The sequence below is a fragment of the Oncorhynchus clarkii genome, chromosome 17 (assembly GCF_045791955.1).
Source record: "Oncorhynchus clarkii lewisi isolate Uvic-CL-2024 chromosome 17, UVic_Ocla_1.0, whole genome shotgun sequence".
Taxonomy (NCBI): Eukaryota; Metazoa; Chordata; class Actinopteri; order Salmoniformes; family Salmonidae; genus Oncorhynchus; species Oncorhynchus clarkii.
This window is the reverse complement of record NC_092163.1, coordinates 48904518-48923796: the sequence shown is the minus strand read 5'-3', so window position 1 is coordinate 48923796 and position 19279 is coordinate 48904518. Positions and strand designations below refer to the sequence as shown.

Below are 19279 nucleotides of genomic sequence, written 5' to 3'. Positions count from 1 at the left end.
ATAGGCACCAGCCAGACAGACGATCTAGCTACAGAAAGTAACGTGGAAAGTTTGTAGCAGGTTGAGGGACTACCGTGATTTACTTTCACTAACTAACGTTAGTTACCATGAGGGACTAATTACTTCCACTGGCTATCATGATTATAGCCAGTAGCCTGCTAGCTCTAGTCAGTTAGCCAACTTGCTAGCTACAGTAGTCAGCAGAAACGTTAGCTGGCAGACTTTCATTTTCGTTTTCTTGTACAGCCCCAGTTGTCAAAATATGTTGCAAGAAATTTGAGTGAGAACGTCACGCAGTGCGCACTTGTAAGTAAACTTTAATCGCACCTAAATTGTATATATTTTCTTTTCTTTTAGGGTTGTATGTGGTTCTAGAACTTTTACCAGCCTATCACGAAAGCAACTGTTTACTAGAATTGTGTGGATTCATTTGAATCGATATGCAAAGATGATAAATTCTGTGTAAAACGAAAGTGATACTATATTCTGTATTTGGGCAGTAAAGCTGAGTTGATCCCATATTTGTTTTAATACAAGAGACAATACACAATCTTATTTGTATCGACATTGCATTCGAGGTGTGTGTAAAGCAGAGTATCCCTATTTGACTGGAGTGTATGGGGGGTGATGAAGGTCATAAATAATACTCGTGAAGCTACTGATACCTCTCATGAAGTCACCTAACGTCTTCCAAGCGCCATAAAATACCACTATGTATTAACATGGACTGTCAATGGAGACATGTTTTTTTTCCCTAAGTCGTCAAACTGCCGGCTCGTTCACGTCATGTAGATGTAGTGTTCGCGTGTTAGTTTGCATGAACGTTCTATTGTAGCGACCCGCACAGACAGCTAGCTGTGTGTTATGTGTTACATGGAACCCAAACCGGCTGCGCGTGTGCGCCATCGTGAATACATTATTTTGTCCCACCACACCAAACGCGATCACGACACACAGGTTTAAATATCAAAACAAACAAGCAATTACGTTAATTTGGGGACAGTTCGAAAACCATTAAACCTTAAATTTAGCTAGCTAATTTGTCCTATTTAGCTAGCTTGCTGTTGCTAGCTAATTTGTCCTGGGATATAAACATTGAGTTGTTATTTTACCTGAAATGCACAAGGTCCTTTACTCCGACAATTAATCCACACATAAAATGGTCAACTGAATTGTTACTTACCTTACAGATCACAAAGACATCCACATTCCACTCCATTCATATGCAAATACATTTGATTGTACACTGGCTTGTCTGGCTGGCATGTTTTTCATTTTAAACAGGCCTTCCCTTAGCTACACTGAAATAATATTAGTCCTCTTATGATTTAAAAAAACTCAGCTCATTAGTACACCCTTGTGGTTGAATATATCTATTGTATGTCCTATGATACAACAATGTTGAACTAACAAATACCATCAAGGGATAAGTTACAATTTACAATAATTAACACCATATGAAACAGCTGTGATAACCGATCTGGCAATATTTTAGATTTAAATACATAAACTTAATTTTTTTGGTGCGTGTGTGTCAATTTACTTTCATATTTTTTTGTACACTCACATGGCAATCAGACTGAAATACTGCATTCCGATGTGTGGAATAGAGAGGTGGTGGGTATTGTGTGGATGGGAGGTTCTGCTTGTCACTTGTTTTCATCACGTAGTCAGTCTTGGAAGGTGGACTCGAAGAGGGAAACTGCAGTCCAGGTGCTGCTGCCGTCTTTGTTCTGAGTGTTTGCAGTGCTACTGTTTTTAGCTAATCTGTGCATCTCACATTATGTGCCCTGTATGATAGTTTTCTTGCTCTTTCTTAGCAGATAATGACAACTTGACAATAACAGTAGCTGATGTAATGAAAAGTTGGGGGGTGGTTGGTAATGAAGGACATCAGCTGGATCCATGTCTGGGTGTTAGGCAGAACCCCTAGGTCCTGGAGAACAGGAGCAGAGTAAAGGGTAGGAGACAGACGTAAACAAGCAAACACACAGGTTAAAGGATTATCAGGTATGTAAAAATACAGTTATTGAATCATTTAAATGTTTGATTAGACATGCAGTAATGTTAATGGCAGACAGAAAAGAAAGGATAAGGTAAGGGATGATCCCTCGAAAAGATAAAGAGATGAGCTGTGAGAGAAACTCCAGGGTGGTGTCATGACCACTGGAGTCATATACCTTAACAGTACCTACCTGGAGGTAGTTGAGGACTTGGTGGACTGTATATTATTTAGGGTTAGGTTTTACTTAGCACTGTGTTCTCTCCCAGGTGCTTGTAAGAGCACAGATGACAGACCGGTATGATTCCAGTTGAGGTTGTTTAATGACGCTGATTCACAGAGCAGTAACAGCACAGCACAGTGTATGGCTTAACAAATGTGTTAACTAAGAGTTTGTGTTGTTCTGAAAGGGGGGAAATTAAATGCAATAGTAAATGGCAGGTATAGGCTTAATACAACCTCCAATTACATAACCAATTGTAGCCATATTATTTATATCTTATCTGCTGCACAGGGCAATACAACCTAACAACATGGCTGTGACTTCACTAAGGAATGATCAGAGGAGTACAACTACACAGCACCATCATCCTCACACTACTGAATGAACTTGAATGTATAATGCATCCACAAGGCTCATTGCTAACAAAATACCCACAATCAGTATATATCCATATAACCACAGGGCATAATACTACGCTAATAACGCTAATTAGCATAACAACGGAGTGCGTCCATAACACATGTATTGTAAGAAATATGAACTCACATTTCTGAAGGACGCACACTGGCCTTGGCTAAAACAAAGAATGCTAACTAGAGGTAATCACAGGAGATGGCTGGAACTCATCACGGCTTGTGTACTTTCTCTAGTTATTTCCTTCTACTCAGAGATTGCCCAGCATGCTCTGCTCCACATCACCGGTGGGCAGAGTTACAGCTCTCCCAGGATGAACTAATATTTATTCTCAATAGTGTTTCGTACACTGGAAGTAGCGGTTACTTAACGTGACCCAGTGGTTAGTCTTGAGATGGACTATTTTGAGGAACCCTTGGGCCAGTGTTGGGTACTAATGACAGCATGGCGATGCTGCCCACCACGAGGCGGCAAATGCAAATAGTTATGAGATTTTTATATTCACCTTAACTGATGGTGACCCCAGCTAGGAGCACAAAGCTTTCCCGGGGCTCACCTTCCTTTCGCCCTTTTTCCAAACCAAGTCGTTCGCCCGGATGTCGAAGCACTTGGTCCCCTTGATTCTTCTCCGGTGGCTCTCCTTTTTCTCATGCGCCTTGAAGAATATAACTTCTAAATAAATGCTTCATGAGCTTGTATCAACTGTGGTACCCCATCAGAAGCCCAAATATATAAGCTTGTTTTACTCCAATGTCTGTAAACAATGTAAATGTAAACAAACCTTAAAACATGGTTTCAACTATAATTTTGATATCATGGATGGTCAGTCCTTGAATAAACAGAGCTATGGATGAATGGTTATATTTCTACAGCCCCATCCCTCAGATTTTTACCAGAACAGGGGTGGGGAAATTGCTTTAACTGCTGCTTGCCGCTTTTAAAGGAGTCCAAAGCCTAGTTTATACCTGCAGCTAACATGTGTCCTTTGCCCTGATATCCACATTCTGATCGTGCCCACATCTTCAGAAATAGTGTCTACATGTTATTCAAATTTATTTTATTTGTGTCCTCGTCGTGACCACATTTCCTGGTCCTTTCCTGTATGCAAATTATTTGACCGCTATTCTTTCAAAATGTTGATTTATTTTAAGACACATTGATGTCATAAGTCAATGGGGTCACCTGTCAATGATTTTAGAAGGTGGGATACTGATGATTTAAAGAATCAAGAATACTTGTAATATATCCAGAGACAATCCGTTCCTGACTACATCCGAAGGTGGTCAGGAAGATCTGATCACAATCAGACCACAATGTGTCTCTTAATCATCTACACCTGTCTGGAAATGTGGGCACAATCAGAATGTGGACAAGATCAGGACAAAGGATGCCTGTCAGAACCGGGTATAAACGGGGCTTAAGACATGCTGAGAAACACAAGAACAAGAGTAATAGAAAAGTGAGAACCAACCCAGTGTCCCCTAATAGCCAGAGAAAGCAATTGCCTTTTCTATACTTTATGATAATACAATGAACATTTTAGTTCTAATTTCACACACATAGTAGTTTTTCACATACCAGCCTGATGTGCATTGTGTTCAAATGGGCAATTAAAATGCTAAACCTATGGTGTTTAGGACTGGCTGAAGTGAAAGTGACATCTTGAGTGGTGTAAGCACAGAGACTGAACATGTCAGACATAGAGTACATGGATGTGAGTATATGCACTTGTATTGTGGCTAGATCATGGAACATTTTTATCCTAAAAAAACTTAAGATGAGAACTTAACAATCATTATTTCTTTCAAGACATCAACTGCAGAGATGAACAGAAACCATGAAGTCTCTGGACCAGAACAGCAACGGCCCCATGACCTTTCACAAATACAGATTCATGTGGTAGGTATCAAAGGATGGGACCAGGGGTAGCATATGTTACGCAGGTGTGACATTATTCAAACCGGTGACTTTAAGTTGGGTATTTAAGGTTAACATCAACTAACAGTATTTCATAAAGGCCTACAATGTACTTGTGCTCTAATTATTATGACTAAACACTTTTGTCTCGGCGTAGGCTACTTCTATTTAGAGTGTGGAAATGTAGGCTATTGCGTTAACCACATGTTGAGGAGGCACAACCGTTCATCGATTTGACAGCTTCTCCAATGCAGTTACACGTCCGACATCACCGAAACAAAAGCAATGAAACGGCTATGCAGTTGTCAGTTATTGCGGGTTAGCGCTGGAACTGATTGAATATAGGCCTTAGGCTTGGATTCTATCCATTCGCGGTGTGTCGACCATGCACTATTTATGCACTATTTATGCACTATTTATGCACTATTTAAAGGCAGTTTGCTATTGAGCCGACATGTAGAGCGTTTACCGTTAATGTGATATCTTGAATGCAGGTATTGTTGCCTTTAACCTTGTACTGCAGTGAGCTAAATCAGGGTCACCCAGTGTTTCTTGCTAGTCTTAAACAAATCTACTTTGAAACAAAAGTATACACCTCATACATATGGTTATGGGCTTTAAAAAAAATAAGACACCTGTACCATGTCAGATATAGAGTTGAAATTTATTCAATTTTGAGTTTGCATCCCAATATTTCACTTTATATACATTGCAGAAGACTGAAATATAACAACCATTCGACATGAACAACTGATTGCTGGTTTTGCATTGCCGACAATGAGGGATCAAATCAAATCAAATCCCGGCCTTCGCCTACTACTGGACTAAAAAGCATCCTCAATGGAGGAATAGAGTGCGTCCCGAGCCTTGTCCTAAGACTTCAGTTCAGAGCCACTAAGAGAGAGAATTCACCAATATAACAAGAACTATAACTTTGTGAAGGCACAGGTTTGTGATGGTTAAATAAAAGTGCTCTCCACTGTCTCTCCCAGCCCACAGGAACATCCAGTGGCCCTGTAACAGTGATACAGTCACAGCCTCAACGGTCTAGTGTTTCTCAAAGTGCTTTTACTTACAAGGTAAGGAGTTTTATAGGACTCTATTGTGGTATACTAGCACCGCTTACTGTTGCTCAGTATCTTTTGAGAGCCTTAAACAGTGTCATTTAACCCGTAAATCTAAGCCCTGTCTAAGCCGGGGGAGGGTGGGGGGGGGGGTTACTAAGCTATAGGATCTTTTAAAAAAAAAGGTCATACAAAGGCTAATTTTGCTATTTGATTTAGAATTTTCAGACCCCTTGAAGTATGGAAATATATTAGCCCACACAAAGAGATTGAATAAGAGATTCACTGCATGGACCAGATAGTCCCATAAAGAAAATCTAAAGGAAGTTTGTTCTGATGTGTCTGTCCTGTATCTGAGCGATATAAGAAAGACTAGGAAACATTTTTAAATATATATGTATTTAACCCCTTTATTTTTTGGCACTTAACAGTCTAAGCCCCTGTCTAACCTGGGGGGGAACATTTTGTTATTTTTCTTGACATGTATTTAACCCCTTATTTGTGTCTCCATATATACACTACCGGTCAAAAGATTTTGAACACCTTCAACACATTCAAGAGTTTTTATTTCTTTATATTATTTTCTACATTGTAGAATAATAGTGAAGACATCAAAATAATGAGAACACATATGGAATCATGTAGTAACCAAAGAAGTGTTTAACAAATCAAAATATATTTGAGATTCATCAAATACTCGCCCTTTACCTTGATGACAGCTTTGCACACTTCTGGCATTCTCTCAACCAGCATCACCTGGAATGCTTTTCCAACAGTCTTGAAGGAGTTCCCACATATGTTGGCTGCTTTTCCTTCACTCTGTGTTCCGACTCATCCCAAACCATCTCAATTTGGTTGGGGATTGTGATGGCCAGGTCAACTGATGCAGCACTCCATCACTCTCCTTCTTGGTGGAGATGTGTTGGGTCAATTTCCTGTTGAAAACCAAATGATAGTCACTACGCCCAAACCAGAAGGGATGGCGTATCGCTGCAGAATGCTGTGGTAGCCATGCTGTTTAAGTGTGCCTTGAGTTTTAAATAAAACACAGTTTCACCAGCAAAGCACCCTCACACCATAACACCACCTCCTCCATGCTTTACGGTGGGAAATACACATGTGGAGATCATTCGTTCACCCACACCGCGTCTCACAAAGACACTGCGGATGGAACAAAAAAATCTCCAATTTGTACTGTAGAACAAAGGACAAATTTCCACTGGTCTAATGTCCATTGCTTTTGTTTCTTGGCCCAAGAAAGTCTCTCCTTTTTATTGGTGTCCTTTAGTAGTGTTTTCTTTGCAGCAATTTGACCATGAAGGCCTGATTCACGCAGTCTCCTTTGAACAGTTGATGTTGAGATGTGTCTGTTACTTGAACTCTGTGAAGCATTTATTTGGGCTGCAATTTCTGAGGCTGGTAACTCTAATGAACTTATCCTCTACAGCAGAGGTAACTCTGGGTCTTCCATTCCTGTGGCGGTCCTCATGAGAGCCCGTTTCATGGTTTTTGCGACTGCACTTGAAGAAACTCTCAACGTTTTAGAAATGTTCCCGATTGACTGACCATGTCTTAAAGTAATGATGGACTGATGTTTCTCTTTGCTTATTTGAGCTGTTCTTGCCATAATATGGACTTGGTCTTTTACCAAATAGGACTTCTGTATACCCCCCCCCCCCATTTCAGGTGACTATCTCATGAAGCTAGCCCATCCAACTACCTCATCCCCATATTGTTTATTTTTGCTCTTTTGCACACCAGTATCTCTACTTGCACATCTATCACTCGTGTTAATGCCAAATTGTAATTATTTTGCCACTATGTCCTATTTATTGCCTTACCTCCCTAATCTTACTACATTTGCACACACTGTATATAGATGTTTCTACTGTGTTATTGTCTGTACGTTTGTTTATCCCACGTGTAACTCTGTTGTTTTTGTTGCACTGCTTTGCCAGGTCGCAGTTGTAAATGAGAACTTGGCCTCAAATGTAAAATATATTTTGATTTGTTTAACACTTTGGTTACTACATGATTCCATATGTGTTCTCATTGTAGAATAACAGTGAAGACATCAAAACAATGTAGAAAATAGTATAAATAAAGAAAAACCTTTTGAATGTGTTAGGTGTTAACTTTTGACCGATAGTGTACTTCCATTCATTTTTTTTCAACTGGTACTGGGGGACCTTCAGATGAGTATTGTGAGGCTTGTGGACATCCTAAAGCAAAACAACATGTAGGTGTTCGTGAGAGTCTCACCTTTCCAACAGAGGGGTCATATTAGTATGTAGCCCAAACTGTTCAGACGCTACAGACAGAAGTTACGAGATCTCAATACAACCTTTAACCTGTACCCCCTAACACTGACTCGGTACCTCCTGTATATAGCCTCGTTATTGTTACTTTTGATAATTTTTTACTTTAGTTTATTTGGTCAATATTTTCTTAACTCTTCTTGAACTGCACTGTTGGTTAAGGGCTTGTAAGTAAGCATTTCACGGTAAGGTCTACACTTGTTGTATTTGGCCATGTGACAAAGTTTGATTTGACGTGTTGGTGGAGCATTCCAGAGCTGAGGGGCCTCATGTCAGAAGGCCCTGTCACCCATGCTCCACAGGTTTGTGGCTGGTGTGACCAGGCTGAGTCTGATGATCGTAGTGTGCGTGCTGGGGAATAATTCTCTAGAAGTTGGCATGTTTATTTAGGTGCATCCCCTTGAGGGCCTTGAAGGTGAGCAGCATGATCTTACATTGTATCCTGTATTGAACAGGAAACTCAGACTATTTGCATTGTCCCCCCTCTTTTATACTGCTACTACTCTCTGTTTATTGTCTATGCATAGTCACTTTAACTCTACCTACATGTACATATTACCTCAACTAACCGGTGCCCCCGCACATTGAATCTGTTCTGGTACCCCTGTATATAGCCTCGCTACTGTTATTTTACTGCTGCTCTTTAATGATGTTATTTTTTGACTTATTAATTTTTTACTTAACCAACAATGCAGTTGTAAGAAAAATAAGTGTTAAGGGCTTGTTGGTAAACATACACCTGTTGTATTCGGCACGTGACAAATACAATTTGATAACGTTTGAAAATTTGATTTGATTTTCACCGCAAATGTGGAAGTGGGACATAGGCGGATACGGTGGATTGAGGCACATCCAATGCAAAGAAATACCTAAACTCAGCAAAAAAATAAATGTCCCTTTTTCAGGACCCTGTCTTTCAAAGATAATTAGTTAAAATCCAAATAACTTCATAGATCTTCATTGTAAAGGGTTTAAACAATGTTTCCCATGCTTGTTCAATTAATCATAAACAATGAATGAACATGCACCTGTGGAACATTCCGAAATTCAGGTCACAGTTTGGAAAACTTAGGGCATTAAAGAGGCCTTTCTACTGATTCTGAAAAACACCAAAATTAAGATGCCCAGGGTCCCTGCTCATCTGCGTGAACGTGCATTAGGCATGCTGCAAGGAGGCATGAGGACTGCAGATGTGGCCAGGGCAATAAATTGCAATGTCCGTACTGTGAGACGCCTAAGACAGCGTTACAGGGAAACAGGACGGACAGCTAATCATCCTCGCAGTGGCAGACCACGTGTAACAACACCTGCACAGGATCGGTACATCCGAACATCACACCTGCAGGACCGGTATAGGATGGCAACAATAACTGTCCGAGTTACACCAGGAACGCACAATCCCTCGGATTGGCGTTTATCGTCGAAGGAATGAGCGTTACACCGAGGCCTGTACCCTGGAGCGGGATCGAGGTGGAGGGTCCGTCATGGTCTGGGGCGGTGTGTCACAGCATCATCGGACTGAGCTTGTTGTCATTGCAGGCAATCTCAACGCTGTGCGTTACAGGGAAGACATCCTCCTCCCTCATGTGGTACCCTTCCTGCAGGCTCATCCTGGCATGACAATGCCACCAGCCATACTGCTCGTTCTGTGCGTGATTTTTTGCAAGACAGGAATGTCAGTGTTCTGCCATGGCCAGCGAAGAGCCCTGATCTCAATCCCATTGAGCACGCCTGGGACCTGTTGGATCGGAGGGTGAGGGCTAGGGCCATTCCCGCCAGAAAATCCGGGAACTTGCAGGTGCCTTGGTGGAAGAGTGGGGTAACATCTCACAGCAAGAACTGGCAAATCTGAAGCAGTCCATGAGGAGGAGATGCACTGCAATACTTAATGCAGCTGGTGGCCACACCAGATACTGACTGTTACTTTTGATTTTGACCCCCCCTGTTCAGGACACATTATTCCATTTCTGTTAGTCACATGTCTGTGGAACTTGTTCAGTTTATGTTGAATCTTGTGTAAATATTTGATGATATTTGTATGAACATATGTTAAGTATGTTAAGTTTGCTGAAAATAAACACAGTTGACAGTGAGAACTTTTCTTTATTTGCTGAGTTTAGTTTAAAATGTCAGATTTATATGGGGGTATTTGTATTATGCTAATGAGATTTCCACGGGGTGCGGACATCAACCGTAGTTACGCCTCAGGGACCTGAAGTGTATGTATTACATGACCTCATACTGTGACTCAACTCATCTCTGAAAAAACAGGATTATTATCAAACCAATAATCAAGTTTTTCTATTGGACTGTCCAAAGTGGCTTCCTTTTTTGGACTAGAATTGCCGCTCATACTGATGTTCAGTTATTCCTTCAGGCAGAAATATCCGAGGACGTGTCTGAAGAAAACGCATCAGCCCGAGAGACTGCCGATCGGTTCTCTGAGACTTTTGGAGGAGGGACACCTTCAGCAACCTGTGTTAATATCCCAAGCTCTGATGATGTTAGTCATTTTATTTTTAGACAGCTGTGAATATTTGTAAAATACATATATTAATGTGCAACAAGGGCACACATTCACTGGACAAATCAATATTTCCACATGTTATAATCCAGGACCCAGACCTGTATCAAGCAGATAATGACTTTAAGGTGAAGCATCCCTCAGCACCCCTGTATGACTCCAGGCACTATGGCAATGTTAGTAATTTTGGCTTTTGATAGCTGTGAAACTCTGATGAATGTACGTTACATGTTAAATAAGGACATTACTTGTTTTCTTTTTATTGGTGTTTTTAGAATATATATCTCCATAAGGCTAAAAGTATATCTCTTGAAGCATTAATGATGGTAGATATTTTACAACATGTACAATATTTGACATCACTCTCTCTAGCCTCATTCATCCTCTTCCAAAGAGATGAGTGTGGATTATCCTGCTGAAGGAGATAATGGCTCTGCTAGAAACAAACACTCACAGCGAGATCAACATTCTCCCATCAACCCCCAAAGCACTCAGGATGTGGTAATGATTCTATCTAGCAGATCAAAGGATGTGTAATTTTTCTAACTAGCTTTAGACACTACTGTAGTACACTCTGGTCAAAGCTCAGGAGACAACAGTTTCTGCTATTGCCCCTGTCAATCAGGTTCTGATATCTGCCTTGAAAGCATGACGTCATCCGCTTATCTTATCAGTTACTAAGCCACCTGAACAACGCAAAAATAATACATGTTGTAATTTTTTCAGGACCTGAATCAGACAAAGGACGAGAAAGGGGAAAAGCAGACCACTGGACCTCTAGATGAGGCTACAGTCTGTCAGTGTAGTGTGGCCTGGGACAAAACCCATCTCTAGCTTAAACTGATATATTTCTATGGGGATTCTTTATTATGCTAATAATAAGGCTGTGAATATTTGTATAATACATTGATTATTGTGCAACAAGGGCACACATTCACCAGACAAATCACTATTTTCACATGTTAAAATCCATAAAGTTGTCTCTCTAATGATTAACATCATATTAATATTCTGTTGTTTCCAGGACCCAGACCTGTATCAAGCACCCCTGTATGACCCCAGACACTTTGGCAATGTTAGTAATTTTGTCTTTTGTTAGCTGTGAAAATCTGATGAATGTACTTTACTGGTTTTCTTTATTTTTGTTGTGTTTTTCAAATGTATATCTCTTTTAAGGCAACAATTATACAGTGCCTTGCGAAAGTATTCGGCCCCCTTGAACTTTGCGACCTTTTGCCACATTTCAGGCTTCAAACATAAAGATATAAAACTGTATTTTTTTTGTGAAGAATCAACAACAAGTGGGACACAATCATGAAGTGGAATGACATTTATTGGATATTTCAAACTTTTTTAACAAATCAAAAACTGAAAAATTGGGCGTGCAAAATTATTCAGCCCCCTTAAGTTAATACTTTGTAGCGCCACCTTTTTCTGCGATTTACTGCTGTAAGTCGCTTGGGGTATGTCTCTATCAGTTTTGCACATCGAGAGACTGAAATGTTTTCCCATTCCTCCTTGCAAAACAGCTCGAGCTCAGTGAGGTTGGATGGAGAGCATTTGTGAACAGCAGTTTTCAGTTCTTTCCACAGATTCTCGATTGGATTCAGGTCTGGACTTTGACTTGGCCATTCTAACACCTGGATATGTTTATTTTTGAACCATTCCATTGTAGATTTTGCTTTATGTTTTGGATCATTGTCTTGTTGGAAGACAAATCTCCATCCCAGTCTCAGGTCTTTTGCAGACTCCATCAGGTTTTCTTCCAGAATGGTCCTGTATTTGGCTCCATCCATCATCCCATCAGGGTCTGTTGTCCGGACCTCTGGCAGTCTCTATGGGGGTGCCACAGGGTTCAATTCTTGGACCGACTCTCTTCTCTGTATACATCAATGAGGTCGCTCTTGCTGCTGGTGAGTCTCTGATCCACCTCTACGCAGACGACACCATTCTGTATACTTCCGGCCCTTCTTTGGACACTGTGTTAACAACCCTCCAGGCAAGCTTCAATGCCATACAACTCTCCTTCCGTGGCCTCCAATTGCTCTTAAATACAAGTAAAACTAAATGCATGCTCTTCAACCGATCGCTATCTGCACCTACCCACCCGCCTGTCCAACATCACTACTCTGGACGGCTCTGACTTAGAATACGTGGACAACTACAAATACTTAGGTGTCTGGTTAGACTGTAAACTCTCCTTCCAGACCCATATCAAACATCTCCAATCCAAAGTTAAATCTAGAATTGGCTTCCTATTTCGCAACAAAGCATCCTTCACTCATACTGCCAAACATACCCTTGTAAAACTGACCATCCTACCAATCCTCGACTTTGGCGATGTCATTTACAAAATAGCCTCCAATACCCTACTCAACAAATTGGATGCAGTCTATCACAGTGCAATCCGTTTTGTCACCAAAGCCCCATATACTACCCACCATTGCAACCTGTACGCTCTCGTTGGCTGGCCCTCGCTTCATACTCGTCGCCAAACCCACTGGATCCATGTCATCTACAAGACCCTGCTAGGTAAAGTCCCCCCTTATCTCAGCTCGCTGGTCACCATAGCATCTCCCACCTGTAGCACACGCTCCAGCAGGTATATCTCTCTAGTCACCCCCAAAACCAATTATTTCTTTGGCCGCCTCTCTTTCCAGTTCTCTGCTGCCAATGACTGGAACGAACTACAAAAATCTCTGAAACTGGAAACACTTATCTCCCTCACTAGCTTTAAGCACCAACTGTCAGAGCAGCTCACAGATTACTGCACCTGTACATAGCCCACCTATAATTTAGCCCAAACAACTACCTCTTTCCCAACTGTATTTCATTTATTTATTTATTTTGCTCCTTTGCACCCCATTATTTTTATTTCTACTTTGCACATTCTTCCATTGCAAATCTACCATTCCAGTGTTTTACTTGCTATATTGTATTTACCTTGCCACCATGGTCTTTTTTGCCTTTACCTCCCTTCTCACCTCATTTGCTCACATTGTATATAGACTTGTTTATACTGTATTATTGACTGTATGTTTGTTTTACTCCATGTGTAACTCTGTGCCGTTGTATCTGTCGAACTGCTTTGCTTTATCTTGGCCAGGTCACAATTGTAAATGAGAACTTGTTCTCAACTTGCCTACCTGGTTAAATAAAGGTAAAATAAAAATTATTATTTTTTTTTTTAACCATCTTCCCTGTCCCTGCTGAAGAAAAGCAGGCCCAAACCATGATGCTGCCACCACCATGTTTGACAGTGGGTATGGTGTGTTCAGGGTGATGAGCTGTGTTGCTTTTACGCCAAAAAGTTCAATTTTGGTTTCATCTGACCAGAGCACCTTCTTCCACATGTTTGGTGTGTCTCCCAGGTGGCGTGTGGTAAACTTTAAACAACACTTTTTATGGATATCTTTAAGAAATGGCTTTCTTCTTGCCACTCTTCCATAAAGGCCAGATTTGTGCAATATACGACTGATTGTTGTCCTATGGACAGAGTCTCCCACCTCAGCTGTAGATCTCTGCAGTTCATCCAGAGTGATCATGGGCCTCTTGGCTGCATCTCTGATCAGTCTTCTCCTTGTATGAGCTGAAAGTTTAGAGGGACGGCCAGGTCTTGGTAGATTTGCAGTGGTCTGATACTCCTTCCATTTCAATATTATCGCTTGCACAGTGCTCCTTGGGATGTTTAAAGCTTGGGAAATCTTTTTGTATCCAAATCCGGCTTTAAACTTCTTCACAACAGTATCTCGGACCTGCCTGGTGTGTTCCTTGTTCTTCATGATGCTCTCTGCGCTTTTAATGGACCTCTGAGACTATCACAGTGCAGGTGCATTTATACGGAGACTTGATTACACACAGGTGGATTGTATTTATCATCATTAGTCATTTAGGTCAACATTGGATTATTCAGAGATCCTCACTGAACTTCTGGAGAGAGTTTGATACACTGAAAGTAAAGGGGCTGAATAATTTTGCACGCCCAATTTTTCAGTTTTTGATTTGTTAAAAAAGTTTTAAATATCCAATAAATGTCGTTCCACTTCATGATTGTGTCCCACTTGTTGTTGATTCTTCACAAAAAAATACAGTTTTGTATCTTTATGTTTGAAGCCTGAAATGTGGAAAAGGGTCGCAAAGTTCAAGGGGGCCGAATACTTTCGCAAGGCACTGTATATCTAAAGCATGAATGGTGGTAGATATTTTATGGCATTTACAATATTTGACATCACTCTCTCTAGCCTCGGCCATCCTCTTCCAAAGAGATGAGTGTGGATTATCCTGTTGAAGGAGATAATGGCTCTGCTAGAAACAAACAATCACAGCGAGATCAACATTCTCCCATCAACCCCCAAAGCACTCAGGATGTGGTAATGATTCTATCTAGCAGATCAAAGGATGTGTAATTTTTCTAACTAGCTTTAGACACTACTGTAGTACTCTCTGGTCAAAGCTCAGGAGACAACAGTTTCTGCTATTGCCCCTGTCAATCAGGTTCTGATATCTGCCTTGAAAGCATGACGTCTTATCTTATCAGTTACTAAGCCACCTGAACAACGCAAATGTAACTTTTTCAGGACCTGAATCAGGCAAAGGACGAGAGAGAGGAAAAGCAGACCACTTTAGATGAGGCTACAGTCTATGTCAGTGTGGAGTGGCCTGGGAAAGCAATATTGTCATGGAAGTCTATACTTCAAAAAAGTCTCCAGTCGTGGTTGAATAATAACTTTAAAGAAACAGATTGCACCGTGGAAAGGCTGAACGGAAAATTGGTCGAAGTCAAGATACATCCCCCATCAGGTTAGAAGGATACATTAATACCTGTATCATTTCAATGTTGAGGAGACGCTCAAGACATAGAGGTGCTGCTATAAGAAAATAATCTTCACTAACATTGATGCAAATGATGTGTCCCTGTTTTAAATTCCCAAACCTATAGCAAAGGTTTTTTTGCCATGTTAGCCAGTTGGATTTGGGAATACATTTCTGTATTTTATTCTTAAGTTTTAATTATTATTATTGTGTGATTGTCTGCTATTATTCATCTGCCCTGTTAAGTCGTTGAGGACCTTCTGAAGCTGAAGGAAACATGGGTGACCTTCAAAGACAAGGCCAAGACATCAGCCACTGTGCGGTTTCACAGGGCTATACCACCGTCATTTAAACCCTGGAATCAATCAAACAGTAAACCCAGCTCAATGGAAGACTTGCCTCCAACATCCAACATGCCACAGGATGTATGTAAATCAAATGCGTGATTATTTGACAGCATTTTCAAATCAACTATAATATAAAAAGTATAATATACATATTTTCAATATTATTTCCCCCGCCTCTAGGTCAAACTCCCAATAACTGTAAGTGCTAGCATTGACATCGGTGGCTACAAACCTGAAGTACGGGCTGCCCTTCACCGTCATTACCACACCACCGATCACAAGTTGGCTGTAAAAGGGAGCTTTGATGAAGTGAACCAGTTCCACAGAGAGTTTACCAAGATCGTAAGGGAAACCGAGCCAGAAGCGGATTGGAACGATAATGCAGAAGCGGCACGAAGCATGACTCACAATGGAATGAAGACCCATGAAGACCCTGGGCAGAAGGAAATTAGCTTTCCAGTCCCACTGATCCACTTTGTGTACTTGAATCAGGCCTACCGGAAGGAGATGGAGGACATAGAGAAAAGAAATGGAGTCGAAATCAATGCAGAAGTGAAGGTGTCCATCAAAGAGGTCACACAGAAAACAGGCAGAGATGTTATGCTGACCAAAGCCCACCAGGAGTTCAGTGACCTCTTCCAGAAGTATGTAGTTGATTTGGACAGCATTTCCACCCATCTGACACCTGGGGATCCAGGAGACCTCATGAATACGCTGAAAAACATCCAGAATGAGGAGACCAGGCTGGTACTAAATGTGTCTGCCAATGGCTGCGTTGTGTTTGGGCCGGCTCAGAGCATCATGGCAGTCGAGAAGGCTCTTGGGGTGAAGACTACAGTAATGACATTTGGAATGGATCACAGCTCCACAGAGAAAGCATCTGGATTTGCTGGAGGACCTGTTTTGAGATCTCCAAAAACACCACGGATGATTGGGATGGACATCAAAGATCCACTTTTGTCACATGGGCTGGCCATGGACCAGACTCACTGGGATCTAATGAAATCTGCCTTTCATGAGAAAATAACAGCAATCAAAAATAAATTTAGAGTGGATTTCATGGAGGAAAAGTCTCCAGGCAAGGTAAAAATTAAAACCAGACCTACAACATCACACACTCCACCGGCAGTCTCTCTGGAAAGCCACGCCATCAGAGCTCTCATGCACCTCTACCAGAAGGTTGCGACATCAGCGATGAGCTGCCACCTGCTGGACCCTACCCATGCAAAGACTGTGGGGGACAAGCTGGAGGAGATCCACCTTCGACACCACTGTGTCTGGGCAGGAGAACTATGGTCCCTGGAGGCTGATCGGCCTACCGCAACATTTGGGCCCTGCTGTCAAAGAGCTAGAGATGATGCTGAAAAGGCCTATGTTTAAAGAAGACGACAAGCACAAGATTGAGTATCCTGGCGACAGATCCAGCACTGGAGCAGCCATGGGGGGAGCAGTCGGAGATGGAGGATCAACAGGAGGGCCTGAAGATGATAATTGCTCCATATGCATGGACAGATTTATCAACAAGAGAAAGTTGTCCTGCAGCCATGAGTTTTGTACAGAATGTCTGAGGAAGGCAGTGGAATTCTCAGGCCCCAGATGTCCTTTGTGTAAGGATGTGTTTGGAAAGGTGGAGGGAGACCAGCCTGAGGGAACAATGAAAGTGAAACATGAAAGTTACCGCTACATACCTGGATACCGTGGCTATGGCACGATAGTTATCAGCTATGATATACCAAGTGGAAAACAGACGGTAAAAGACTTTCATTTATAAATGTAACACATTTACAGCACTGAATTATCTCATAATGCATTGTTTGTACTAATCACCACAGTGAGGGTTAACAGCAAAATGTTTAACTACACTGACAAATGTTTTCTTGACATTTTCCTGACTTCAGAAGAAACATTCCAACCCTGGAAAAGGGTTCATTGGGGCCCATAGAATAGCTTATCTCCCTGACAACCAGGAGGGCAACGAAGTGCTGAAGTTACTGGAGAGAGCTTTCAACCAGAAGCTGATTTTCACAGTTGGGACCTCCAGAACCACTGGGACAGACGACTGTGTGACATGGAACGACATTCACCACAAGACCAACATCGATGGAGGGGCACAAGGGTAAAATACCTAAAACGATGGATATGATTATATTAACCTTCTGTAACAGTTGACAATTATTTTACATTTGATTAATTTACAAGATTGTGTTGTGTGCTTTGTTTTTCCACAGTTTTGGTTATCCTGACCCTGACTACATGAGCAGAGTGAAGAGTGAGCTGAAAGCCAAAGGCATTGAATGAAGACAGTCTTGAAAATAGAACAGACTAGTTCAGTTGAGATTTTAAACTGTTTAGAATAGATGCCTTTTAAAGAGTTGATCCATAATAACAGTACACTTTCTAATCAAACAGGGAGGGGACATGTATTCTATGAAATCAAGATGTTTGTTGATTAATATGCCATATTTACAATATCATTGTAACCTCAGTGTGAGTTGTTTTGACTAATGTACTACAATCTTTAAGAATATCTGTGTGTCTGGAACCATTTTGATCAAGATTTATTTTTTAAAACAAATGGAAACTTTTGATTGGTGTACAAGTAGTTCATAATAGATGCTTGAATGCAGGGTGACAGGTAGAGCTATGACAAATACATATTGAATTTATAGAACTACGGAACATAAAAAAGCACTGACAGAATTATCAAACAATTATACAGAATAGTTTGCCTAATGACAAACTGAGCTGTTTTCTACATACTTCAGGCTTAGAAAGGACTGCCATTGTTTTTTTGCGGTGAAGTCTAAATGCGGGATATTGTACAAAACAAAGTGATCAGCTTTAGCTCCGCCCGCACGCTGGTGAGTTTAACTTTTTTGCGGAAACTCACATCCGTGGCACAGCGTTCGGCCGGAGCCAGGCAATAGAATAGTAACATTGAGTGGAAACAACTTCAATATATTAATTACCAGTTGGTGAGCTCTCATTAGATAAAGATACTTGCTGGAACTGAAAAGCTTGGTTCAGTGCTCACTTATGAAGGACACGTGTGATAAACCCGAATGCTCACCCTTGTTTAAGTTTGCTTTGAATTTTGTTTGATGATTGGCAATGGGAATAAAACACAGTGATCTCACTTTTGTGTGTTTGATGATTGGCAATGAGAATAAAACAGTGATCTCACTTTTGTGGATAACTTGGTATTAATTGTTGTATCGTCCACAATATGCCAACTCGAGGCCTGTCTAGTTAGATGTAAAAACAACCAGAGAAGTGACTGATGTTCAAAGGTGACCAAACTGCGATACTAATGGAGTGTTGCGCTGCACGATGAGTACATTTTTGACAACTGTAGCATTTTAGCTAAGCCTAACCCTATTCCAAACCTTAACCTCGTTCTCATAACCTGCCATGTTAATTATCCTAAACTGCTATGCATTTTAGCGTCGAACCAATAATGGAGCGCAGATGTTACCCATCGCTGTTGATCCACCCACTTCTTTTGCAACACCACTTTCAGACACACTCCAATTATGCAGTTAACCATACTTGCACCAATACCGTGTTCACGTGCTAATGGGAACTAGGAGAGTCCGAAATGTTTGACGTGCTTACTGGTTGGAGATATACAGTTGAAGTCGTAAGTTTACATACACCT

The 19279-nt window shown here is 41.1% G+C and overlaps 1 protein-coding gene across 1 annotated transcript; it reads left to right on the top strand.

The window, feature by feature from the left end:
* The first annotated feature begins 226 nt into the window (after nt 1-226).
* Nucleotides 227-18804, top strand: LOC139371021 (E3 ubiquitin-protein ligase DTX3L-like). Its single transcript, XM_071111046.1, is given in 15 exon segments — nt 227-306; nt 4277-4353; nt 4449-4538; nt 5549-5635; nt 10316-10441; nt 10555-10638; nt 10835-10963; nt 11487-11537; nt 14704-14832; nt 15040-15262; nt 15521-15699; nt 15802-16907; nt 16909-17371; nt 17520-17737; nt 17850-18804. Coding segments are annotated over 14 exon segments (2979 nt in total). The 5' UTR covers nt 227-306; nt 4277-4329; the 3' UTR covers nt 17920-18804.
* The last annotated feature ends 475 nt before the right edge of the window (nt 18805-19279 follow it).